We start from the raw sequence: 27,436 nt of genomic DNA, 5'->3' as shown, positions 1-27,436 counted from the left end.
GTGTCCACTTCTCCCCACAGTTTTGTGTCATCCACAAACTTGGACAGAGTACACTTCACTCCCTCGTCCAAGTCACTGATGAAGACATTGAAGAGTATCGGTCCAAGGACTGAGCCCTGCGGGACCCCACTGCCCACACCCTTCCAGGTCGATACCGACCCATCCACCACGACTCTCTGGGTGCAACCCTCTAGCCAATTCGCCACCCACCGGACTGTGTAGTCATCCAAGTCACAGCCTCTTAACTTGTTCACCAGTATGGGGTGGGATACTGTATCGAAGGCCTTCCTGAAGTCTAAGTACACGACATCCATCCCTCCTCCTGTGTCGGGGCGTTTCGTAACCTGGTCATAAAAAGAGACTAGATTAGTCAGGCATGATCTACCTGCTACGAACCCGTGCTGGTTTCCCCTCAGCATAATTTGTCCTGCCGGGCTCTCGCAAATGTGAGCCTTGATAATTTGTATTTTGTATTTATTTTGTATTACATTTCTTGTGGGGGTGCTTGAATTTATGGCATATTACACGTTTTGTTCTCAAAATAGTAAGCGTGAAGGTGATATTGCATTGTTGGGGCCCCCTGGAGCTCCTTGTTCTTCTCTCCAGCAACCAGCTGTACCATTGTATTGGTTCTGAGTGGTTAAGGCTATGGACCTAAAGCTGTGGACAAACATATCCTTTAAACTGTTTTAGGAGCAAACATCAGAAGTTATGATATAATTCTTACCTCTGCAGGATCACACAGGAATACATGCTAGCTGAACTGATTCTCTATCAACCCTGAATGGATTTATAGGATCTTAGGAATGTAGGGCTGGAAGGAACTTTATGGCTAAGTACAGACATTCAAAAAGCCCAAGCCTGAATTGATTCAGTCTTTGCAGGTTAGTATAACTTGTGTAGATTGAACTGATTTGCAAATGAACAGACTTTCACTTTTGATTCCAAAAATGCAGCCACATGTCTGCAGTGGCTTAAGCTAGAAGCCAGGAAGTGTTAGAGCGAGCTCTGCCTTGCCTTCAGGCTGGAGGGAAGCTGAGCTGAGGGGGGTGTGACCAGGGTCCAGCAGGCTGACTGGGGAAGGGTTTAAAACCCCACCCTGGCCTGCAGGGATCCCAGCCGGGGTCTTCCTGGCTTTTCCCCCCTACTTGGGACTCAGCACAGCCCAGGACCCCCAGAGCCCCCCTCCCAGCCAGAGCGCGATCCCACTACACCTTCTCAGCTACTGGGGCCCAGGTCTTGCTTGCGGCAGCCCAGGAGCAAAGGCCAGATTGGGGGGAGGCAGGGGAACGAAACAGCCCCAAGTCCAGGTGGGGACACGCACAGAGGGATTGTGGTGGCAGGGGCTCCATCCTGGACATGAGCCCTGCCAAGCAGAGGGATCCAGGCTGAGGGGTTGGCGGGGGGGAAGGGGCTCAAGTGTGTCCATGCTAGCCCAGGGCAGAGTAGAGCTGAGTCGAACATGCATCTGGAGGAGCAGCTCCTGCCTGGCAGCCCCTTCTGCCCTCTGGAGAGCACTGGCCGGGCCAGGCCTAGCTCCTGCAGTGGTGCACATGGTACAGGCTTGCCTCCTCAGCCCTGAGCACTATTACCTGCATCCCCCAGGGTGCTGAGCTGGGCATGCACTGCTCACTTCCCTTTCCCGGCAGCAACAGTGCAGCGCAGCCCTCTGTACCAAGCGCCAGGCAGTACCTATCAGTATGGCCAGGGCAGGCCCCTGGATGGCGGCGGTGGTAGGGAAGCTGTTGGGTTACTGCCCCTGCACCTGGCACCTAGTATGTGAGCCATGCTGTGCTGCTGCTGCTGGGTAGGGGAAGTTAGCAGTGCATGCCCAGCTCGGCACTTGGGGGACAAAAGTAATAGCACCTGGGGCTGATGGGGTGAGCTTGTATCATGCACACTGCTGTGGGGGCTGGGCCTAACCCTGGCACCTTTCTTCAGTGGGTAGAAGGGGCTGCTGCGCAGAGGCTGCTCCCCTAGCTGCATGCTCAGGTCGGCTCTGCCCCAGGCTAGCACAGATGCACTTGAGCCCCTTCCCTGCCCCGCTCCCCTCCCCTGCTGCCAGCCTGGGTCCCTCTGCTCGGTGCTGCTCATGTCCAGGATGGAGCTGTCACTGCCGTGCTCCCTCTGTGTATGTCCCCACCTGGGCTTGGGGTTGTTTCATTCCCTTCCTTCCCCCCTGATCTGGCCTTTGCTCTGGGCTGCCCCAAGTGAGACCCAGGCCCTGGTGGCTGGGAAGGGGAAGTGGGATTGCCCGCTGGCTGGGAGGGGGGTTCTGGGGGTCCTGGGCTGTGCTGAGCCCCAAGCAGGAGTGAGAAGCCAGGCAGACTCTGCCGTGAGAGAGGAGAAGCAGGGGGGTTTAATTCTCCTCTGTCCCATGCCCCTGCCCCCTGCACTTCAGTGGGGAAAAGTCTGGCAGGGGCTGCTCCGCCCCCTCAAGGCAAACAAGGCTGTGACCCCAGCACACCCACCCCCTTGTCAGCCAGTGGTCACTGCTCCAGTTAGAGAACAGAGGGGCAGGGCCAACCCTGCTCTGCTCTAGCACAACCCAGCCCAGTCCTGCAAAGCATGCTGGGATGCTGGGGGACTGTGATGTAACTTGAACCAGGGAGGGGTCTGGGACAGAAGTTTCATATGCTGGTTTGACCTAAGTCAGTTAAGTCAGATACCAGGTTACAAAACACCTGGACACAGGAGTAGGGGTAGACATCGTTTACTTAGACTTCAGGAAGGCCTTCAATACGGTATCCCACCCCATACTGGTGAACAAATTAAAAGGCTGTGACTTGGATGATTACACAGTCCAGTGGGTGGCAAATTGGCTAGAGGGTAGTACGCAGAGAGTGGTGGTGGATGGGTTGGTGTCGACCTGGAAGGACGTGGGCAGTGGGGTCTGCAGGGCTCGGTCCTTGGACCGATACTCTTCAATGTCTTCATCAGCGACTTGGACGAGGGAGTGAAGTGTACTCTGTCCAAGTTTGCGGATGATACAAAACTGTGAGGAGAAGTGGGCACACCAGAGGGTAGGGAACAACTACAGGCAGACCTGGACAGGTTGGACAAATGGGCAGAAAACAATAGAATGCAATGTAACAAGGAGAAACGCAAAGTGCTGCATCTAGGGAGGAAAAATGTCCAGCATACCTACTGCTTAGGAAATGACTTGCTCTGTAGCATGGAAGCAGAAAGGGATCTTGGAGTCCTAGTGGACTCCAAGATGAACATGAGTCGTCAGTGTGACAAAGTCATCAGCAAAGCTAACTGCACTTTATCGTGCATCAGCAGGTGCATGACAAACAGAACCAAGGAGGTGATACTTCCCCTCTATTGGGCACTGGTCAGACCGCAGTTGGAGTACTGCGTGCAATTTTGGGCACCGCACTTCAAGAGGGATGTGGATAACCTGGAGAGGGTCCAGAGAAGGGCCACTCGTATGGTTAAGGGCTTGCAGGCCAGGCCCTACAAGGAGAGATTGGGGCACCTGGACCTCTTCAGCCTCCGCAAGAGAAGGTTGAGAGGCGACCTTGTGGCTGCCTATAAATTAATCATGGGGGCACAGAAGGGAATTGGTGAGGCTCTACTGACCAAGGCGCCCTTGGGGGGGCACAAGAAATAATGGCCATAAGCTAGCAGAGAACAGATTTAGACTGGACACTAGGAAGAACATCTTCAGTTAAAGTGGCCAAAATCTGGAATGGGCTCCCAAGGGAGGTGGTGCTCTCCCCTACCCTGGGGGTCTTTAAGAGGAGGTTAGATAGGCATCTAGCTGGGGTCATCTGAACCCAGCACTCTCTCCTGCCTATGCAGGGGGTCGGACTCGATGATCTATTGAGGTCCCTTCCGACCCTAACATCTATGAATCTATGATACTACGGTCAACCAGGTTTATCTTAAACTAGTTTTGGCCATTTTGAACCTGATTTATGTGCACCGAACTTATATTCTGTTACAGGTTTAAAGCAGTTTCTTATCACTTAAACCAGTTTAAGTGTAACTTCTGTCCCTAGCATACGAGGTCATCTTCTAATCCAACCCCTTGCTCAAAGCAGGGTCATACCTGACTAAACTATCCCAACCAAGTGCTTGTCTAACCTGCTCTTGACAATTTCCAGGGATGGAGATTCCACAACTTCTCAAGCATTTTTTAGTGCTTGACCACCCTTGGTCACTTGTATTTCTACATGAGGCTGCACAGATAACACTTACTTTGTAATGGCTTGTTTTGCTATCATTTGATATCAGTATAATTGGTATATCTGTCCTCACTGTAGTTATATTTTGAGTCATCTGATGTTTCTGGGCTTAAGTGTTTCCCCTGGTGAGATAACTGACCATTGAAACAGCATGGCTCCATAATGTGCCTTCCGCTGAAACATACAACATGGAGTTTGCTTTGCATTATAACAAATTGCTATACTTTTTGACAGAGGATCAAGAGCAGAGGCTGGTTTGGGGAGGTCATCTTGTTCTTGGCTGTTTGCAAAGGCTCTATTCCACTGTTATTTGGATGCTGTCTGGGTAGCCTTTCCCTCTCATCTTCTTCCTCTGATGGTTTTTAAGGATCAAGGTTTGGATACCTCTTTTTTTTGGCTGCTGGGCTGTGGTTTACCTCTTATGTTGTCTTTCCATCTGGTCTGGTGCAGGAGAACATATGTTTCATATTTTGTAGGTCCACGAGCAAGGACAGAATCCCAGTAGTTAATACTGTGCAAATGGAGAGCTAGTCTATGTAATTCCTTTGAATAGCCCAGCCATGTGAAAGTCTCATAGATTAGAGGAAATCCTTTCTTATCCTTTAAGTTGATTCCTACTGAGGCTAATTCACAAAGGGAGAAGAAAATCCATAACACTTTTTCAGGCAGAAAGTGAGAATTCTGTCAGATGGTGATTATTTAATTTAGCTAACATTTTTTTTCACCTGGTGGGATGGAGAATGCAATATATAGGTTGCTGCTATCAATCTAATCCAAGTCAGGAGCAACTGTGTGCTGTTATTGTGTGACATCTGATTGGTGAAAGTATACCTGTGGGAAAATAAATTAGTTGGGAGGAGAGGATGTCTCATTCCACTGATCAATAGGTAAGTGGCCACATCACTTAAACCACTACCTCCACTGGCTTTTTTTGAGGAAACTGAAGAATGTTTAGGCCTTGGAAACTCTTTTTTAGGTTATATCTTCATTGCAAAGTTAACCAGGACTTTTACACAATTTTTAACTGTAATTCCCATCTTGTCTACACACAAACACCTCAGATCTTGATATGGAGGTGCTTTAAATCCCGACTAGTGAACCTAGCTGAGATAATCGTTGAGGTCAGTATTCAAGCCTATTGCTAGTGCTTTAGAACAGAAGCGTGCACTGCTGCTGTCCAGACTGTATCAATTACATGGAGAACAAGAGACTTTGATCTCCAAAGCTGCCAGCCTGGCACCAAGCCTACATTTTCTTTCTTTCGTTTTATTTGTTTAATGACTTATGTGACCACTTCATTTGGGAAGATGTCCCACAGCTTGAGAGCTTTCACTGACACAAAATGTTCCCTGACTGTCCACTTAACTTTTCCCTTCACATTGCATCTTGTTACTCCCATGCCCAGCTCCCTCATTCACCCTGACAATTCCTTGTGCTGCTTGTTGTTTATACACTTCAAATATTTTTACAGCCGGTTATAATATCCCCAGCCATTCGTTAGCCAAGCTATATATGATTAGGTCTTTTTACTTGTTCCTCATAAATCAGTCTCTCTAGCCCTTTAATCATTTTTGTTGCTCTTCTTTGATTTACCTCCAATTTTGTCGGCATCCTACTGGTATTGAGGTGCCCAGGGTAGTGTAGGATTGCTTTCCTCCCTGAGTCTGTGGAATATCCTCAACTATCTGTGGCAGTTTCCAACCTGTTCCCAGGAAATGATCCAAGAATGATAAATCAGGTCCAAGTTGCAGGAGGTTGGGGAGCATGTAGGATCTAGTGACCATATACAATGCCATTAGATTTGAGACAATCCTCATAGGGATTATATGTCTTGTATCTCTACAATGTGCCTCAATGTTAAAAGGTTTCAAAGCACTTTACAGGTTGTACCACTGAAGTGCAGTTCAGTGCTGGGCTTACCTTCTACTTGAAGAAAGGTGAGACTCTTGTTTGAGCACCATTTTGTTCAGGCCCCTCATTGTAAGCCTTTGAGTTGCATGCATCCCTGTCTTCCCGCTCCTCATAAGGCTGCAATTGAGCTCATCTTCATGAGGCTCCAGTTTCACTGTTCTCTGGCTTCTTTTTTCTACTTATAAAAACCAAACAAATTAGAATATAATAGTGCCACCTTTCCTAGCCCCCATGAGCTGTCTTTTAAAGGGGTACCTTGTGTAGCCACACTTCTTGCATATATCCCTGTAAGCATCTCCTTTTTGGAGCTGTAAGCCCTCTTGTGCCAGCAATGCTGTACCAACACATTTTGGGGGAACAGAAGCAAAGATTCATTTCAACTAATGGCACTGCACTGGGAATTATTAAGTAGGCAGAATGCAATTATTCACGTTGGAATTTGGTCAGAGCTGTAGGGCAAATACATTTGTTCTTGGAAAGAGTACCAGAGAATCTTTGATGGTCGCAAATGGGATTTGTGTTGCTTTAGTACTTTAGTACTTACATTACTTTAGTCATGTAAACATACAGTTAAGTACTAAAGGAGGCAGTGCCTAATACACCTTAAAATTTAGCTTAGAGAATAGTAAGCAAAGAGCCGTAAGTGTTTTGGGGAACATTTCTGCAGTAAATGGGGAAGATTTGGTCTGGTGCATGCATGAAATATGGAAGGATTAGTTAGAGAGAATGCATATGAAATACAACTAAGTTAAAGGACACTACTTTTAATTAGTGTACTATGGCTTATGGCTAATGGGCATATTTGCTTGTGCCCATATGTGCACCTCTGTATGCACATGCATATTTTTGCATGGCTTCTCTGTGGCTTAAATATGCCAATGTCCTTGTGTAGATCAGCTACCTTTATGGGTTGTTTGTATATCTTGGTTCCCTCTGCTGGGTAGAGTGTTTGGCTTACTCAATTGCTTTTTAGTTTCCATGCATTCTCACTAGTCAGGAGAATAACTCTTCCCATTCGCCTGGTAGAAATCTGTGACCTTTGAATCACAATTTTAATGTATTTTTTGATAGCACTTCTGTAAAAATGGATTCAAAATGTGGAAATAACAAGAACTGTAAATAGGAACCCCAGAAGCTAGAAGTAGGTCACCAACAGGCCAGTCTAGAGGTGGGATTTGGGGCTTCTTCTGTTCGTAAGATTTTGTAAATGATGTGGAAAAGAACGTGAAAAGTCCTGAGTGGTATCACCAGAAGGTGATAATTCTTATCAAAAGTGATAGCAGTTGCTGTGCAGGTCCCTGGTGAGAGCTGGGTTCGGCTCACTCAACAAGAAAAAAAAAGGAGTGCTGAAAGGGTAGAACTGTGTATCATAACACCTCTTAGCAACTCTCAAATGGATACCTACAGCAGGAAAAAAAGCTGTTAGCCCCAGTGGGAAACCCTGACCCCAGGTTAAGGGAATGGAAAGACTCAGTTTTCTCTACAACAGAGAGCTGTGTCGATCAGGCATTTGTCATAATTGCCACTGTGGTGCTATTCACACTGGGATGGGTAAGTCCATGTAATTATTACCACAGGGGTTTATATACTAGGATAAACTAGCACAGCAGAAAGGTGGCTACATTACTTATCCCCACTTATACTAGGGGTTGGAGAGAGGAGGGGATTAAAAGGAGTTAGATCAGGGTAAATAGCCTTCAGTGAGACGTGCCTTCTGTTTTAGCAGTTGAAGTTTCAGGGTAACTTGGCTCCCTAAATTGTGAGTATACTTCCCAAGTAGGAGGAATCTGCTCTTTTCAAGGTTTTTTGTTAGATATTCAGTGATACCATTGCTACAGCAAAGTGCAGAGTGAGATGGCTTTTAATAGCAGAAGTCTGTACAGGACTTGCATGGCTCCAGCTAACCAGTGGGGTGGGGAGGGCTCTATGGCGATGGGCTCTATGTCTGTCTGGGGTTTTTCCTGCCAATGTCCCAGGTGGAAAGTGCTGGCTAAGAAAGTCTATAACTAGCGTTGGAGAAGGAGAGAGAGAGGATTCTGTCAGCTGCTAATTTACCTGGCAGTATTTCATTGGCTAATAGTTTTTCCACCTGATGTGGTTAGGAATGGGATATAGAACCCATCATCTTTAGGTCACTGCTTTGAATCCTGTCCAAGACAGTAGTAGTTAAAAGTCATTAGTCTGTAACATCTGTTCAGTAGCCTATTTGAAAGAAGTTGATGGACCTCAGACCAGTTTCTAATGGACAGAAGTTTATTTCACAAAAATTTCAAGCTGGTTTGGCCCTAATAGGCACTCTCAGCAGAGGGTTCATGCAGTATATACCTTGAACTCCTTCTTAGTCTTAGTTTTGGTTTGCCAGGGCAGATGGTAGCGGGTAATGAGAAATGGAAGTCTAGCATTACATACTCCTCCTGCATCTGGGTTATCTCCAACTGAAAATCAGTGTTCACCTTCAGCATCATCCTTCTGTCTAGCTGTGCCAGTGCACACCGGCCCAGTTATTTAGCATGCCATAATTTTACCTTACAGTTTTTGTTAAGCAAACTTTTGATAGTACTTTTTTGGCTCCATACATAGCCTTAGTTGTCAGACTCTAGATTCCAATCTGTAGTAGGCATTCACCCTTTTTAGTTCTCCTGCCTAAATCCATAGTTATGAATGTCATCTAGCTATTGTACCTCTACATCTCCCAGTGTTTGAGGACCTTGTAATCTTTCATGTATTTATCCTCTTTATCCCTCCTGTACAGACAGCAAACCAAGGCTCAGAGAAACTAATCAACTTGGGTAAGGTCACACAGGTAGTGTGTGATGACACAAGAAATTGTACCCAGGTCTCCTGAGCCCTAGGCTTGTGCTTTAATCCCTACACCAATCTAATATATCACAAATTGAGGTATCATACTCCTCTCTCTTGACTGGGGCCTTTCTTGCCTTTCTCTGGTGGAGTTCGATTTCATTGTCCCTAACATTGTTTATAAATATGTATATTCTGGTAGTTCCCAAAGGCCTTAGTCATAATGGGGAGTGTCATCTTTCTTTCAGGAAGGAGAGGGCTTGCTTCTTTCTCATGAGGGCATGGACAGATGATTTCTGTCTCTGGTTACACATACTCTTAATCTTCACACACACCAGCAATAGGGAGACAGATGCTCGTGGAGCAGTGCATGGCCTGCCTGCATGTTTTGCTCTATGGGGAACCTTTATTACTCCTCCAGGTAAAATCAGGTGACTTTCTAGCTATTTGGCCTATTTCTAGAGAGATGTAAGTTCCTGAGAGGGATATTTGACCCCATTGCATGTCTTTGGCTAAACCTCTACTGTTATTTTTTCTGTTCACCTTGATATGTGTAGGGGATGGGGAGAAGGGGCATATGGGGGAAAAGAGAGGTAGCATCTGTTTCCCTGAGCTGGTTTGTTGGATACTGCTTGCTTAACTCTTTATGCTGTATTCCTCCTCAGTTCCCTTGCTAGTTCCATATTAGGTCACTGTGAGGATGTAGGACAGCTGAATATCTATTCCCCAGGCCTTCCCTAGGAAGATAAGTTAATACTGTGCCAGTAAAAAATGCCTGACTGATAGAAATCTTCTGCATAGACTCAAAGTAGGCACTGTGTGGTCCCTGGCAGCAGAGTTTTTCCAATACTGCCCTTCCAAAGCACCCCACCTTGCTTTACAGGAACATTTCTAGGCCAGGGAACTGGAGTTCAGTCTCCATTGCCCTTTCGCAAGCTGAGCCGTCTTCCCTTAAAGTCAACAGAAAACTTTTTATTGACTTAAATTGGAATTGGACCAGGTCCTCAGTTTGGGGTCTCTTTGCTGAGACTACCAACAGGGGGACCAGTTAGCACCAATGAATGATTTATTTTGTGATGGGAAGACCTTGACTGAGACCATTATTTTACATGGGACCCTGAACAACTGTCAGATGGCAGTGACTGCAAAGTACTGACCTAGATTGGGTTGGAACTGGAAGGCCTGTGTTCTAGCCCATCGCTTCTTGGATTTCAATATCTTTTCCCATTTTTCTTTCTTTAAGGAGTGAACCCTTGGTTGTCCCTTGCCTCTGTTTGAGACATGTGGAGAGCAGTAGTAGTTTCTTTTAGGACACTGGAGTAGCACAGGACTGCACAGTCTTGGAAGGTAGGGGAATATAACACAGTGTCACTAAAACCAATTATTTAGGTGGATTGTGTGAAGTGTTTGTGTGAGACACTGTCTCATTGCCTGGAATGAAAGCAGAGGGGAAAGTGGGAGAGGTGAGACCTCTGACAGATACTGAGAAAGAGAAAAAGCAAGAGAACACCTGAGAATAATAAGAGAAGGTGAGAACTGGGGAACACATGCACACACAAACCCCCCTCCCTGCTTACCATGTAGGTAAGTGCTTGCACAGACATCACAAACATGGATGCAGTCACATACACAACTGCAAAGGCATGTGTCTACATGTACACACCTACTCGCATGAGATTGTAAGGGTTTAAGTGCCAGAGTGTTTCCTTGGATCAGTTTTCTGCTGTGATGAATTCAGTGAAGCTGTACTGGTTTGGAATAGGTGAAAGAGTCCCCTGAAACCTTTAGTGAGATGGATGGATCTCTTGGCAGTTAGTAATTAGGACATTCAGGGGCTTGCAGCTCCACCTCTCCGAACTTAAGTGCATCTGATACACTGTACATGGGATTCCAAAGTTTAATTTAGCTTAACTCTTGGCTGCAATCAACAGCTGATAAATTTAGTTGGAGGATTAAGGAACCTATAAGACTAATAGCTCCTTAAAAGGAGTCTGAAGATGGGAGAGCAAAACACTGACAACTTCTAAAAACCTGCCTTGAAAGGTGATGCACAATGCTGTCTTGTCTTAGAGAGGCAAATGGATTGTTTGTGGCAGGGGGGAGGCTTTCTGGGAAGCAAATGCTCTAATAGAAAGGTGGGGAAAGGGATATTTACAAGTGTGGGTATTTAAGGTAACTGGTTCCTTTGCAAGTCTATGCATAGGATATTCTACTGAAATGGACATTATATAATAAACACTTCCCTCACACAGTTGCTCCAGACAGTTTTTTCCTTCTGTATTTAACTAATTGTGATGAGGTTATGTTGGGGATGATTTTACTCTCCTTACCCATTACAGCACTTACGCAGGCTGTCATGTCTGGAGAATGTCTTTCTCTGCACTTCTTCAGTGGCAGCGTTTAGACAGACATACGTATGTGAGCTCTCTGCACAGCTGCTACATCCTCTTAATACTGCCTATGTGTAGCAATGCGGGGGGAGGAGGTGTTGACCAGCGCTGCGTGTGGGCAGTCAGTTATACGTCAAGACAGTAACCACATCAATACTACGAAGGTTCAGCCAGACATTTAATTGGAGAAGAGACTAACTGATCAGAAGGTCTTGGAGGCCTCTGTTTGGTGGCACCGATGGTGCCATTTTAGATTCCAGCAGTGTTTGGAGCTGTGAACTAAGACCAGGGCCGCATCATGCTAGATATTATACCAATACATAGAGAGGTTCTGTCCCAAAGAGACCCACTGAAGTTAGACTCGGGGCCTGATTTTTCTATTAATGCTTATTTCATTATTTTTCCCCTAATGTTAACTCCTAGTTAAATTCTGCCTATCTGTATTACTCAGACTATCTGGGGAAGAAATTAGGTGGGAGGAGACAAGATAGAATTTTATGGAATACTTGATGTGAAAGAGAAGGCAAGTCAAATTCTTCTTATTAATCCTTATCTGAATAAAGCAGGAGGGGCGCTTGATAAAATTTAAATGTGAACAAAAGGAAATGTTTTCTTTTCACACAGCGCTTAATTAGCTGGTAGAACGCACAGCTGCATGCTATTATTGTAGCAAATAACTGAGGGAGATGTGAAAAAGGATGATATATTTCTATATAGAAGCACAGCATCTGTCACTATCTTAGCTAAGACTATCAAGGTGCTAGAATGTAAGTTGATCACTAGCACCGGTAAGGAAGTACTCTTCTGTGACTGTATTGAAGAAATGGGTGACTGCATTTTATTCTAATATTGTTTTCTGAAACATCTGGAAGAGCAAAACAATTCTAATCTACTATTGGAAGTAAAGTAATTGGAAAGGGATTGTGGGTCTGATTTTATGAACCAAGGAGAGAGATTCTGGGCTGAATGCACCAAAATCTTGTTCTGAAGCAAGGAATCCTATGTAAAAAAAAAAAAAAGCTATCTGATTACATGTGTAACAAGGTGGCACTAGTCAGTGCCAGCTAGGCTTTTGAATGTGTGAGAAACAGTGACTTAATCATTACTTGGTGCATCTACATGAGATGCTTTACTGTGCAGTACCATAGTTTACTATGTAGTAAGTGTGTGCATCTACACATGCACATGCTTACTGCACAGTAAACCTCGCTAACCACGAGTAAATTTGCTACCTGGAAATGGAAGTAGCAAAATTACTTACTGTGCAGTAGTGCTCATGTAGGCGCCTGACTGGGAGCAAATCTGCTCCTGGTCAGCAGGCCACCAGGAGGCTAGATATTGCTCTCTGCCACCCAGGAGCTGCTTGCTGCAAGGGCAGGCTCTGCCACTGGAGCCTGGGTGGGGACTATGTCCCTGTGCCCTGGCAGCAGGGAGCTCTAAGCCTCCAGCTCCAAGATTGTGATTGGGGAGTAGGGGCTGGGAGATCCCTATCTCCCAGGACCAGATCCACAACCACTGGGCTAGTGCCAGGAGATAAGCATCTCTTAGCACTGGCCCCGTGATCATGGTGCTGGTACTGGGAAATTAGGATCTCCCAGCACTGGCTTTGCTGTCGTACCCAGCTCTGCAATTGCGGAGCTAAGCAGGGAACAGGCTCTCCAGCCCCCACCCCGCGATCATAGAGCAGGGGCTGGGAACTGTCCCATTCAGGGGCAGGTCCCAGTCCCGTGCCCTGGTTGTGTGATTGAGGCAGGGGACTTGGAAAAAGCTGTAGGGGAGGGGCAGGTCCCAAACCCTTGCCCTGATCCACTGGCAGGGCATCTTGTAGTGAGCTAGTTGCCAGCTGCCCCATTGGCAGATTGGGGCAGAAGGCTGGGACCTGCCTCTCCCCTGCAGCTTTTGCCAAGTCCTTGCCTCCATTCGGGAGCCAGGGCCAGGAACAGGGGCCCATTGCCCTAGGAAGCGGGAGCAGTTTGCTGCTATTAGTAGCAAATCTATTCCTGCTTCCCTGCACATGTAGATGCCTGCCTGGGAGCATTTACTCGCGAGTAGTTTACCTGTGAGTAAACTACTCCTACATCAAATGCATGTGTAGACACACCACTGAGAACAAGCAAAATCTCAAGGAATTCTCTGACTCTCTCTGAAGTTACAGTCCTCCTCCAACTGGACAGCTCTATGATGTACAGTATGTATTGATGTCCTGTACTACTCATTTGCTGAACAAAGTATGTTTGTAACCCTCTGCTTTCCTGTGCTTACCAGTCAGTGGCCAGGATTGCTCCAGTCTCAGGTATGTTGGCTGTTTCTGCCCCCAGAACAGGCATACCATTTGAGATGACCAGTTTTTATGAGAACAGTTGAAGCCATGTGTTAAAATCTGCCAATTTCTTTTGCAGTCTGGTTATCAGGGTGCTTGCAGGCATAACAGTGCAGTATGTCTGGGAGTGACTGCAATGGAAGAAAAGCTCCTGAGATGGCTCCTGAGAAACACACAGACCAACTTTCCATCCAAGTTTTCATTTGACCAGTATCTGTCTGTTTCCCCCATTTTCTCTCCCAGTCCACGTCACTTTTTTGAAGCATGGGACCGCATTTCAGGGGCTTGCCCTAAAATGCGTCAGGTGCTAAGTTCTTCTGCTTGCTTTACAAGAACCATTAATGCAGACCTGGCTTTCCCTAGGATTACCAGGGCAATCTGTGGATTTCCTGGCCCTCATTCCAAAGCTTCCTCCCACACTTGATATGTCAGTTGACAAGAGGGAGCTGTCAGGACATGACCTGGCTGGAAGCCAAGTCATTAGTTGCTATTAAGGAGACGGCCTTGAAGAATTTCATTCCATTCTCTTGCTTTAAAGATCAGTATTTTTGGGGGGTGGAGGAGGGAGTAGTGGGATGGGGAGCAGAGGAAAGGATAAAAACAAAGAAGTGTGAGGAGGAGAAAAGATGGGTTGGAATAAGAGTGGGGTGGCAGGGTACAGGAAGATGGTGGGGAGGGGGGAGATGGGGTGGGAAGAAGGAGGGAAGAATTTCAAGGGGGATGAAAGAGTGAGTGGACAGGGGGACAGTTTGCTGTTTCTGACTGTCAACCCAGTCCTGGAATTATTGGCATTGTTTTCTGTTAAAAGAAACTGTTTTCCAAAAGCTTCCCTTCTTAGGAGAGTTCCCCCTGTTTCTCTTCCTCTTCCATTTCAGTCCTCCCCACAAATAGGAGACTGGGTATCCTACTGTGGTAGCTGTCCATGCCTGAACATGTCTGCATCTCTAAAAAAAGACAAACCAAACGCAACCCAAACAAGTGGGGCTTTTTAGTTGCAGGTCAGGACATACCCTGCACAGGTCAGGATGGATGGCAGCTGGTAACCACATGCTGCAGGGAGACTTTAACAGAGTCCTGGCTCCAGTGTCTAAATAAAATGTCAGAGGCCTGGACAACCCAATCAGGTTCACACGTAAAAGGACATTTTCTGTTGATTGACAGGAAGACAACAAGCTGTTGAAATTATCCAGATAACTTTTGGGCTAAAACCTCAACCACCGGAGTGCCAGGGCAGATTTCTTTCCCTGATATAATCAACGCAGTCACCTCTGACAGCTCCCTCCACTGGCAAGCCTCCTTTGCTGACTGTGGCCATTTATAGATGTTACATTTTTCTAGGTTTAATCCAGACTACAGCCATCACTATATACATGTGACCGTCTGTAGTCCGAATTAAAATTGGCTCCAGCCTGAATTAACTAATCCTCATTGAATGAGGATTAAAGTTAATGCAGGCCAGGGCAGTCCGAATTAGGCAATTTAAACTGTATTAATTAACTTTGTATATATAGCCTTACTTTTAGGAAAAACAGTCCTTAAGAGCTCAGATAGCATTCCTTGGGAATGCAGATAAGCATTGCAAATATCAATCCCCTCAAGGGGATTTGGGTTTTTGCAACACAACAGAGGCTATCAAGCACAAAGTAAGACCTTACAAAGTCAAATGTGCCAACAACAGGTCACTGTGACTAAGTATCAGTATCTTGGCTAAGCCCCCAGCTCTGCCCAAGCACATGGGCTACTGGTCTGTGAAGAAAGGGGCAAACCTCTTTGATCATCTATTAACCCTTAATTCAAACTGAGATTTGAGTCGAACTGTGTGATGTGAATTGGTTAACACAGTTTAGAAAATGGTGAGCACATTGCATGGCAAGTCCCCTCCTGGCTCACTCTAGGCCCCTCACAATCTCTCTCCTCCCTGTAGAAATGCCTCTCCTGTCTCTCTGCACTACCCTTTCTCCAACTTGTAAAATGAAGCAAAGCTGGAAGGAAAGAGAGGAAGAAAAGAAAAAAAGGGTTTCAACAAAGATGAGAAGAAGGGAAGGCAAAGGGGAGAGTAAATTAGGTTTGCTACTTAGACTGCATGCTCCTTGGGGTAGGGGCTGTCTTGTGCTATACGTTTGCGTGGCACCAGGTGCAATGACACTCTGGTCCTTGATGTGGCTTCTCAATGCTACTGTCATAAATACAAAAAATAATAGGAGAGAGAGAGAGAGATTTGGAAAGAAAGAAAAATTAACCAAGGCCAGAAGCAGGAGGGCTATTGAGAAGGAAAACAAATGATGGAAAAGAATGAAAAAAACAGCATTAGAAAGAGAGAGTTTGGGACAGCAAGATTGTTAAAGCTGCAGAGTCTGAAGTGAATTGAGGAGGATGGGAGCGTGCCCTTGTGTCAGGCAGCTAGGATGACCAACAGGTGAGAAAGATGAAGCTCCATTATATTATCCCTTGTGTTAGAGAGATATTTGCAAGGACTAATGTCATCTTTGAATACCTGTAGGTTTTTGAAGCCTAGAGACTATATCTTAGGTAACAGCCCTCAAACAAAGGTAGGGACTGGGTTCTTACTCACTCAGTCCACCCCTCCCTTCTGCAAATGTAAGTCAGCCTGGCTTAGCCAAGAGGAATGATTTATGGTCCGGCTGCTGCCTGGTCCACTTTGTACCTCTCATAAATTTGAAGGCTGGACACATGTGGGTCAAGTTTGGAAATACAATACATGCCTTTGGAGAAGTGGATGGACTCTCCCCAGTCCTTCTGTGCCTTCCATCCTCCCACACATACCTACCTTCTCCATTCCTCCTTCATTTTCTCCCTTTTCCTCACTGTCCTTTCTCCCTTTCTCTCCTCCCTTGCACTCCTTCCCTTTCTCCAGTGGACAGCGCAGTGAGTCCTTCGGGCCAGCAAGTGGTTTTATCTGATTTGCTGTCTAATCTAATCTATCCTGGTCATTTATTTATATCTTGCTCCAGATGAGAAATACGAGTATCCACGTTTTTTAGCTTGGACCTTCCTCTCTTGCCCCCCAGATCCAAAGTTCATTATGAAAGGAATTATAAAGACTATACTTTGAGCATTAAAACCCATTACATTCTGTCACACATGAAAGACAACAGATACTTTTGCTCTTACATAATTCACAGGAGAGGGTTTTTTGTCTCAGTCAGGTCCATTGACATTAGTATTTCTTGCTCTATGTCAAGGCCTGGGATCTAGTTTTCTAAGTCCTTGTTTGCATTAGAAGCTTTGTTGTTGTTTAGGGGAGAGAAAAAAAATCTCATCCTTGATTAACATACCTATACCAACAAATTTAAATTCAGTTACAATGGCAAAAATGCTGTTAGTTTATTCTAGGAACAGGTATAAACTATCAGTCTAGTAGGAGGGTTTTTTTCCCCCCCTCAGCTATAGTTTCACAGCCTTCTAGGATAGACCAAGCCAAAATGTGTTTACCGCTCTCTTCTGTTATCTTCCAGTGTAATGTTTGGGAACTTCTCGAAGACATTGTTGGTTCCTGGATTGTATTTATTCCTAGCTAGTTGCAGGGCATTTGAGACTCCTGGCTGTAGAACTCATTTCTCCAGTCACTGCCCAGAGCCTGATCTAGGTTGTCTTCAGATCACACCCCAAGACATTTATGATCACTCGAGCCTTTTTTGGGGGACTCCTTTCTTTCCGATAGGAAGTTAATGGTAAACTCTCTTTGTTGTGTGGGACACTGGTTTATTGAGTCAATGCTTGAGGACTTATGAATTATATAGAAAGCAACTTTTCTACTGTTCTATAATCACTATCAAAGTCAACCAGTAAATATATATAAATGATAGTAGGATATTTGCCATAAAGACTCGCTGCTTTTCTCCAACATGATGTTTCATTATCCCTCTTCATACTTAAGATATATTATGAGTCACCATTGTCATTGTTTTTGGTGTAACATTATATTTTCCAGTGCTAGGATGTTATTGAGATTTTTGTTGGGTGAATAGATGGGAAGTACCTATTATGTAGAAACAAATTGACAATGTTGAGATATGGCCTGGTTGTGAGGACCTAGGGAAAGGTTTAAGACAAAGGTAATGACTAGGCTACAGGCCTGAGTCATGGACAGGTTGTGGGTGCCATGTGGTAGTGATCAAGAAAGGAGATGGGGAGACATGTTTCAGGAAGGGAGACTAATTAAGGAAAACTGGCACTGGGAAAACACCTTTTATTGCAAAAGATTCACTGAGCAGGAAAAGGGGAGGGGCAGGGCTGGTGTTTTTTCTCAAACCTATATGAATTTGATGTTAGCATTCTCCTGTGGAGGAGCATAAGGGGAGAGAAGGAGTGTATGTGCCTGGGCACTGAAGTGTTCATGGGGGACCCATTTGGAAAGAATAAGAGAAGGAGAGATATGACTCCTGTTCACTACTGCTGGTGGCTTAGCTACAACACTTGTCTGTTCTGCATGAAGCATGACTGTGGGCTGGTAGAGCATAAAGTGGAGCAGGGAGACCAGTGATTTTTTTTCTTGCTACTTGTAATATCAGACTTGCCATCCATTTGGGAGGCAATTGAGGATGATTGTACCATCCAGAAAGGAAGGTGATGGGTATCCTCTTCATTTCTCCTCTTTCTTTTTACTCCAGTCTTTCCCTTTCCATCTGGCTGGTGCAGCGATTAGGAGGAGATTGGGAGTGGACAACATAGAGCAGTGCTGATGGTCTGCTTTTGTAGTGTCAGCAGCAGAGGATGACTAAGTACTGTGGAATCTGGGTTCAATTCAGTGTTTTTTTCACTCCTGTAGAAAATGCTGATGTGAGAGCATCAGCAAAACCTGGACCAGCTGGCCGAAAGTGAAGAGTGGCAGGGGTGCCTGGCATGGAAGGAGGTGGAATGAAGGCTCTTCTCATTAGGCCAAATGGGGACAGAGCCAGCCCCATCTTCTCCTCCTTGTGCCCAGAATGGAATCAGGCCATCTAAGAAAAGATCCTGCTCATCTCCTAACTACTTTAAAAAGAAACTGATGAAAGTGACTTGGAGAGTTGTTAAGTGAAAGATTGAACATGGGGGGTTTACCTGCAAGTGAACTGGTGCTCTGAGAGTGACTTCTCTTCACTTTTTGAAGACAATACGCTCAATCCCATTTGATTAGAGTCTCTTGGGCAAGACATAGCATGACAGTTCTCTTTGGGGCATAGAGACTTCCACTGAGGGAAGGGAAATTGAGCCTTCTCCATACTCAAAGACACGTCTGCTGTTTTTCATAAAATTTGCCCTTGCCACTTGTGCCCCTTCCTTTTCTGCAGCAGTGTTAAAAGGTCCTTGTGGCCAGCCCCTCTATTCAACCTCAGACTATTATATGGAGACAAAAGGAGCAGTGGAAAGGTTAGCTGTGAGTTGCAGCTTGGTAATGACTTAAACACAGTTAGAGGAAGGGGAGACAGACAGTGAGGGCAAAGGAGGATCTCCCCAGCAAACCGCAGAGCCAAAAGTCAGCCGAACATCCCACACAAGTTTAGAAGATTGTCTCTTGTCTGGCTTATTCCTCTCTCCCCCTCTCTCCCCCTCCCTGTTCGTCTGCAGCCGGAGCAGTGTTGGGAGATGTGCGCGCTCTGGCTGGCAGGCTGCTGGAGGAGTCTCCAGCCTCAAATTACACAGCATCAGAACCCTGGGCATAAAATTAGCAGCAGAGTTGTGTGTGTGAGGCGCCAGGGGAAAAATGTCACATTCAGCAGAACTCTGGGAGAGGAGAGAGAAAAGAGAGACAGCTGGACCTGGGGTATTACCCATGTCTTCCCAGCTCTGACCTCCCTGTAGCATGCGTGTCCAATTCCCTAGACACTGAAACCCGCTTGCCTGAAAGAAAGCGTTTTTTTTTTAGGAAAAGAGGAATTCTGTTGTGCAGCTTTGAAATGGAATTGCTTTGCCTTTTGCTTCCAGTTTATTTCACACTTTTTCACTTATTTAACTCTCTTTTCTCCCCCTTTTCTAAAAACCTGATTCTTTATTAATAGCCCCGCACATGGGGGAATCCTCTTTCAGCTTACAAAGGGCTCCAAGTGCCAGCACAAAAATGTGTGCTCTTCTTTCCTCCGTTCTATCTCGCCACAGTCTGATTCTCAGGGAGCAAGTATATTGCAATGGGCACCAGGACTCCAGAAGCTGTGGTGAAATCTGGAAAACTAAATAAAGCATTGGCAAGGAGGATGTAGGCACTGAGGCAGAGACTGGCAGTCACTCAGGGGCTGGGTTCTTCAGATACCATCCCAACTGCAGACATCTCATTCAGAAAAACTACAACAGAAAAGGTCATGGTTTGAGGGATTATTTTGGCTCCCTCTTCATGTCATTAAAACAGTAAAATCCTTGATATGCCAGTGTTGAAATGCCCTGAAGAAGGTGTTCATGAGAAAATTCTGCAGTGGCATTAGTGTGTGGATGTGAATTGCAAAAAGGTACAAATGTGAATGTGCCTGAATTGCCCAGGGATATGTTTGTGTCCATACGTGTGCACACAAATATGGATTAATATATGTGCATACATTTATACAATACTCACTCTTGCAGCATTTCCATCTGGGGTAGCATACAGGTACTATCAAGGTTCAAGGCAATGGATTCCCTGACCAGATCCCTCACAGACATAGTTAGTGTTTCTTACAATTTTCTCCACCCTCTGTTTCCATAATCCAGCAGGCCTATTGGTTCCCTTTCTTTAACATAGTTTTATAACTTAGCAGCAGCATTCAATTTTAGGGGAATAGGAATAAGCTTGTGGGGTTTGGTATCATTAGTGTCTACATGCTAATACTTCAGAGTATATACTAATGTTATGTTTGACATTACTAATGTAATGTTATATTTGAAGCTAATACATTTACATTGTTTTGGCTTGAGCATTTTCCTATGTAGATAACTTTCACCAACACATGAAGCGAAAATAAAAGACAGGCTCCTGTTTCACCTTTCACCTAACTCTCTCAAAGACGTCTATACAAATGACATCCAAAACCCTCACTCCATGCCTGTAAGGGAGTCATTATCACACCCATTATACCGATGAAGAAGTTGAGGCAGAGAGAGGTCTCTTAGAAAATTCTGTGAATGTCTGAACTGGGAACTGAGTCCAGTCTGATTCCTAGACCCCCTGCTCTAAACCTAGGTTTTGTATGGCAGGCCAGCCCTCTTGCAGTGAGATCTGGAGGCCTCAGGCAAACTTCCATCATCCACGTAGTACACTTGGAATGGAAAGCTTGGCAATCCCTTGAGACTGAGATCAGGTTGCCTGTCAGTAGAGCTCTGGGCTGGCTTCTCCACCCAAGTCTGTCTTCCATGGAAGGGAGGATGGGGTCTTGAAAGGCCAGCAAGTGAGGCAGATGGTAGGTGTACTCATGGAGGAATGCTGACAGAGTGCAGATGTGTAGGGTCCTTGACATCCCCAGATTTGGCACATACATGCTGCCCTCTTCACTCTACTCTCTGAATCCATCACCATATTTAGGGACAAAATGTCCCAATTTGAGAACCTCTAGACAAATAGCCATGTGGCTTTCTATAAAGAGCAGACTGGGGCCCACATCTCTATCAGAAAGATGTACCACTATGACTATACTGGTGTAGGTAAAGCTGTACAACCCTGACAGTTAATGCAGACAGTTATGCTGCTATGAAAGTGCTTGTGACAGCATATCTTATTCCTGTTTGGGAGAGGGAATAACCTATGCCTGAAAAGGCATCTTTATATCAGTAATAACAGGGTCTACACTAAGCTTCTTCTGGATAGACAGGGACAACATTGTTTGATTTGAATAAAGTAGCACAGTCCTAACCTTGGCTCCAAATCCGCATCCTCAAAACCTTCCTGAGACTTGGAAGTATTCATTGAGTGTTTTCTAATGTTGTTCTGTCAGGTTGGTTTTTTTTTTCCAATTGTGAACTAGACATGAGTGTAAGCTATTTCTGTGCTGAATGGCAATAATTGAGACCGATGGGTTTTATTCTCTCCACAGGCAATTGGCAGGCAGACAAATGCATTATTAGGAGAAATAAACATTGCCTGCCACAGGGGGTCACTACTGCTAGTGCACACCAGATTTTTCCTGTGCTTTAGTAAGGAGCAATTGCAGGTGCACAGTTTCCCCTTCTGATGCTTGGCTGGAGATGAATAAAAGACGTCCTTTGCCTACTTCTCTCTGCCATGGCCCATGTCCAGGTGCCAAAGTTCCTGTGTACCCAGAGTGTGTGGGTGCAGACTTCTAACTCAGAGTCCATCTATCTGCAAAGCTGAATACTTTAAACAGGTTTCATGCTTTTCTGACAGGACTAATCAAACTAAGGTAAAGACCTCATGTTAGCAGCTCCTTGCTCCACCAGTACCAGAGGATACTTATGTATTTCCACTATGATTTCTGGTCCCTGTTAGTAACATGACCACATCTCTGCTTACCCCTTTGATGGCTTTGATCTGGAGCTGGAAAAGCTACCTCAACCCAGAAGGTAGTCTTCACCAGTTTTCTGCATGAACTTCCAAACTTCCCACTCTGCCTAGCTGTATGAGTCAGCCCTCCTTTGAACTCTGTACAAGAATTGGGGAGATCCAGAGCAGCACTTCCGGTACCTCCACCTTAGGTATTGCAACACACCTGGCCCCAGGTGGGTGTTCCAAGAAAATGGTCACCTTGGTTTCCCATCCAGGCAACAGGGACAGTTAGATATGTCCATGGGTAATTCAGAGAGCCCATATGCTGACTAGGGAGCTACCTAGCTAGAAGGAAATGCTAAGCATGAGGATGTGTCTGAACTCCCACCCATCTCTGAAGTTTAGGCACCTAGCTAAGGGTTCCAGCACTTTAAGTGGCCCTGTCCATTAGGGATCTAGAGGTCAGAGTCCTCTTATGACAGAAGGACTCATGGTTGTGTTGCTGATGGTACCACCTGCCGTTTATATAATAGCTTAGTAAAGGGAGAAACCTGAATTCTAAGCTTTCCTTAGTTTGGGAGGTTTCAAACTGACATCTCACATCTCCCACCTCTCCAAAGTGAACCCTGGCTACCAATTTACAGAATTGTTGGCTTCAGAAGCATTCTCCATCTCTTCAATTAAAGCTAGGTCAGCGTGTAGCCAAAAAAACAAGTATTTTAAGGACAGGAGTGCTGGTAAGAGGATGCCTGACTTTGTAGCCTAGGATTTAGGATACTCAATAGGGAAAGTGGAGTTCTGATCCATGCTCCCATCACTGTTTGTACATTTTATATTAGTCATTCAGGAGACAAAACCCAAAAATAATCCTGGGAAAAAGGACCAAAACTCAGGCTTCCTCTTTAACAGTGGAGTGCCCCAGGCACTTGACTGTGGACTCCACCTTACTTGTTGTATGTCTGGAAGATGGGTGCTAGTGGATAACAGCAGGTGGCTAGTGCAAGAGTGAGGTCTGAACAATTAATGGGAAGGCAGTCCCACATCATAGGACATGTAAAAGAACACCAAAAAGCTGAGGCAAACTGAAGGAGTCTCGAATAGTGCTGCTCACCTGATTTAGTTATATGTATATGCCAATGACATTCTGTACAATCTCTAATATTAAGGATGTTATTTTTGGCTGAGCTTGCTTGTGAGTGCTAGAATGGTGGTCTTCTTCTCGAAACGTGTGCTGTTGGAAAAGTACTGTATGGTTATGTTCAATCACCAATTAAATAATACATTCATTTAGCAATAGAGTATAACGAACAGGGATCAGAATCTTAAAAGATGTGAGGGTGAAGCGACACGTTACATTTAGACCATACTAAATCTGTTGAATGTTAAGCAGTGTTAAAGTTAAAATGTGTTGTGAGCTGTTGTATGTTGAGGGTTGATACTTTCTTGCCTATACTGTACAGCTCTGACTTGCCACTAGAGGGCTGGTGAGCAGGGGCGTGGCTAGGAGCCAGGACACCTGGGCTCTTTTTCTGCTCGAGGTGGGGGGGGGGGGCTGTGGATGGGGCATCCTGAGGTGCTGGGGGGCTGCAAATTGCTCATTTTATCTCTGTGGAACAGACTGAAGTTAGCTTAACATGAGCTGGGTAGCATGGCCCAGAGTTAACCCTCACCTGAAGTGGCATAACTTGGAGACAGAGGACACTTGGCAATGGCACGAGTTAATGAGCTTTAATGTATACACATTTGTGGGCACCTATACACGTGCAATGAGGCTGCTCCAATGCACTGTAATTACTGTAACTTCTAATTAATCGAGTCTGCTGGAGCGTGTTAATTACCGCACTCCAGCAGATTCCAGCATCACATATATCATCATTGCTGCTTTGAAAAATGGTTGTGGGGGTGCTTTAACTAAAGCTCATTTGATGAGCTTTAGTTAAAGCATCCCTGCCACCATTTTTCAGTGCAGGGATACTGATACACGTGATGCTCCGAGCACTTTAATTGGAGTGGCTCTCAGAGCTGCTCTAATTAAAGCTCCCCTCCCACCCCACTCTTAGAGCATGTCTATAAATGCCCCATGTTTCAAGTATCCTTAATATGATCTAAATGCAATATCACTTTGGCTTATTCAGAGACCAGTACAGGATGAGAATTGCATTCCTTCAGCCCCTGCAATACACCTGAACATTGAAATACAAGTATTTCAGTGCATGCACGTTCTGTTACTTGTGTATTATCAGTGGGTCATCAATATGACCTAGGAGATTTATAGTCTGTTAATCACCACTACATCCAAATGGTATCAGAAACCACTAACAGTCCCATCTCAGGACACTTTTAATGGCAGCATGCTGATTTTGGTGAAAGTTTTGTTGGAAAAGTTTTCTTAGATCCATAATGAAATTCTGGGAGGAGGAAAAAGAGAAATAATTTAATAGTTCAGTGATTAGGACAGCCACCTGAGATGGGAAGGACCCATTTTTAATTCCATGCTCTGATTCATACTATGGATTTGAACCTAGGTTCCTACATCTTAAATGAGTACCCTAGTAAGTCAATTATTTGGGGGCAGGTCTTTTCTAATGGAGCTGTTCTACTTTGTTTAAATATTTGTGAGTGAGAGAAGGAGCCTCCCATTACAGCCTAGAGGTCAGGGCACTTAAATGAGTTGTTGGAGTTCTAGGTTCAAGTCTTATAGGAGATGTTATGATATAATATGATGTGTTGTGTTGTATGTTATATTATTATAGCATTTGCTTGCATCTGCTTGACCAGAATTTGGGTGAGAGAAGAAGGGACAAAGGAAATGAGTAGGGGAGAAAATATCATAGATGGGGTGAGTTCAGAAGGGTAAGACAAGAGAAGCTGGCTGAGGGATGCTTATTGGTGTTATACCAGTAAGATCTGGTTTAAAGCAGATGCAACTTTTATAAAGTGATTAAGGCATTTCTGCTTCACAATGAGCTAGCTACACTCAATAACCAGGTTAGATAGAGTTCACATTAATATTAATGATTAAATAAACCCATTAGGCACATTTCTCCATATTCTAGCCTTATTTAGTAGGCTTTTCAAATTGGGCCAGGTAATTGAGTATAAAAATCCAGGTTTAGCTGTATAATCTGTGCTCTTCAGCTTTGAACTGTGGCTCTTGCTGAATTGCCCATCTTCAGTTGAACCAAGATAAGTGCGTCTTTGAAATTTAGTTTTTAAACCTAGGTAAGAAGTCCTTTTCCCTAACAAGCTGAGTTCCTGGTAGAGGCTTTTAAGACTTTAGAACTTAAACTTTAATATTAAACTCTTTCTATATTGTATATTAAAAATTCAGCTATTAATGAACAGATGATTATTTGGTTTGATCTGCCTTACCTGTATAGTCTTATCATTCACATACTATTTTATTTCAATATCAAAATTGTTATTAAAATTACTTAATCTCATTCTTTTGAGTGTTTGCTTTTGGTAAGACTGGCTCCTTGACCCTTCATGGTACCAAAAACACCCCTAGGGTCAGCAGTACCTTCTCCAATTAATATTTACAGTATGCAAAGTACAACAGCTCCTACAAGTGATAGCCACTAACCCAGTGTTTAGGGTATTCAGTTCAGAAGGGAGAGAATAGCCAAGCAGCGTCTTGAACCTGGGTCCTAGTGTTCCCTGATGGATGTTTTAACCCACTGATTATTGTGAGATTCTTTTGAGGGTGCTGCAGTGAGCGATACAATGTTACCACTGCTAGGTGTGCAAAAACCTACACATGGTTCACAAATTAAACCCAGAGATTTCCAGTAGGAATCCACAGTGTCAAAACCACTCTGGCCTGTTGTGGGCTTTCTGAGTTCTTTACTACAGAAGAATTGCTCTGTTATTTTTCTGTAGCCAAAAAAAATGAAATTATTTTTTTAAGTGGGTGGTATTAAAGTCAGAAAAGTTATGGAGGGCTGCCTCAAGTCCAGAAAAGTTTTGACAGTCTTCTGGGGTGGGTTTCTTGCTGTTATTTGTTTAAAAACTTTGAATGGTCTTTGCTTACGTTGATGCAGAATGGGAAATATTTTGTGATCTCAAAAAGTGTATTGGGATGGGAAAACTATTCCCTTCCCAGCTTGACCTCTTTTAGCACTAGTCCTACTTGTAGCCCTGTGTGCACAGTAGTACAGATGCAAAATTACTCTGATTTGTTTCTCACTATTTTAAAAACTGTGAGTAATAGAATAAGCTGGGATCTCATGCTTTTCTTGCAAAGCAGCACCCTGTTACACAGACATAACTTGACTAAGCCATTTGCATGACATCACGTCTTATGTTCCCCTGATATCTTAGGTTAGCAACCTTGTTTCTGGTCTGTCACATCCCATTTGAGCTGATTAGATGCAAATTATATGGGTTTGGTCAAATTGAGGCCATGCAACAGATAGATTTCAATTATCTCACAAATATCTCTCCAGCCCTTCTCATCCCTTTTTAATGGAGAATGCCTTCTTTTGGTGCCATTCACATTCTCTGTACACAGTCTTGGTGTAACAGGGCAGTCTGTTCTTTTAGGATAGAACAATCAGCTCTGTTGAGAGAGTCCAGCTGCAGACCATTTAGATAGGCAGGAAGTGTCCTGCTAGGAGTTTTAAAAGTTTCCAGAAGACTAAGCAGGAGAGAAAGAAGCAAGCTGTGAACACAACTGCTTGCTATAGGAGGGCCAGGGTGCTGTGCTAAGAGCCAGAGCCAAAGAACTCCTCCTCCAGTACCTGGGACAGAGCAGAAGGGGTTTTTGGTTTGTTGCCTAAAGACTGTTGAGAAGACTGGCTGAGGAGCTCTGCAGGGAGCAAAAGCCTGTCTGCAGAAGCCAGCAGCCTAGGTACTCTGCTTATGCTTGGGGACACCTGGCCCAATGTACTGCCAGCTTAGGTTGTCTCTATTTTTCTGAGCCAATTTAGATTAAGTCTTGTGACTAAGGCTTCTGTTCAGGGTGGGCTGCCCTTATGACCCTCTGGATTTTGGGAGAAAGCTCCATTAAGAGAGGCCCAGGGGAAGGGAAGGGGAGTGCTAATTTTGCCTCAGGTTACATGAGGATTACACACTCAGCAGGGCTGACAGGGAAAACAGAGCAAGCAGCAGAGTTCAGAGGTCCGCAGCTTCTGTCCAGCATCTCCATTGCCTCACCACCGTACCCTCTGCTTGCATTGACAGCACAGGGGAGAGAATTGCACAGACAGCAGAATACAGAACCTTGGAGTCTCTCAAATAGAGACTCTCAGATGGCAACTCTGGCACCTGTAGTCCCTCAGTACAAGGATGACAGTCTTCCAGTAAATAGGGAAATCATTGTTGAGTCCATAGAGGACTGAGGCAGCCAACCCAAACTGTGCACAACTGAAGATGTGGTGAATAGCTGGGAGGGAGGAGTAAATCCTGGTGATGTCAG

At 44.9% G+C, this 27,436-nt stretch overlaps 1 protein-coding gene across 2 annotated transcripts in view; it reads left to right on the top strand.

The window, feature by feature from the left end:
• The window catches only part of NCF4 (neutrophil cytosolic factor 4), a 47,020-nt gene that overhangs the window by 2,383 nt on the left and 17,201 nt on the right, over positions 1 to 27,436 (top strand). The window contains exon 1 of one of the 2 annotated variants that reach the window (XM_025206875.1): positions 9,282 to 9,324. The exons of the other annotated variant lie outside the window; for it this stretch is intronic. Within the exon in view, the coding sequence (XP_025062660.1) occupies positions 9,287 to 9,324 (38 nt within the window). The 5' untranslated portion in view covers positions 9,282 to 9,286. Of the gene's footprint in view, positions 1 to 9,281; positions 9,325 to 27,436 lie in introns of those variants that run through there. 2 annotated transcript variants of the gene reach the window in all.

Source organism: Alligator sinensis, unplaced genomic scaffold (assembly GCF_000455745.1).
Source record: "Alligator sinensis unplaced genomic scaffold, ASM45574v1 scaffold215_3, whole genome shotgun sequence".
In the NCBI taxonomy this organism is placed as follows: Eukaryota; Metazoa; Chordata; order Crocodylia; family Alligatoridae; genus Alligator; species Alligator sinensis.
Note: the sequence above shows the minus strand (reverse complement) of the source record. Positions and strands in the feature narration are given on the sequence as shown.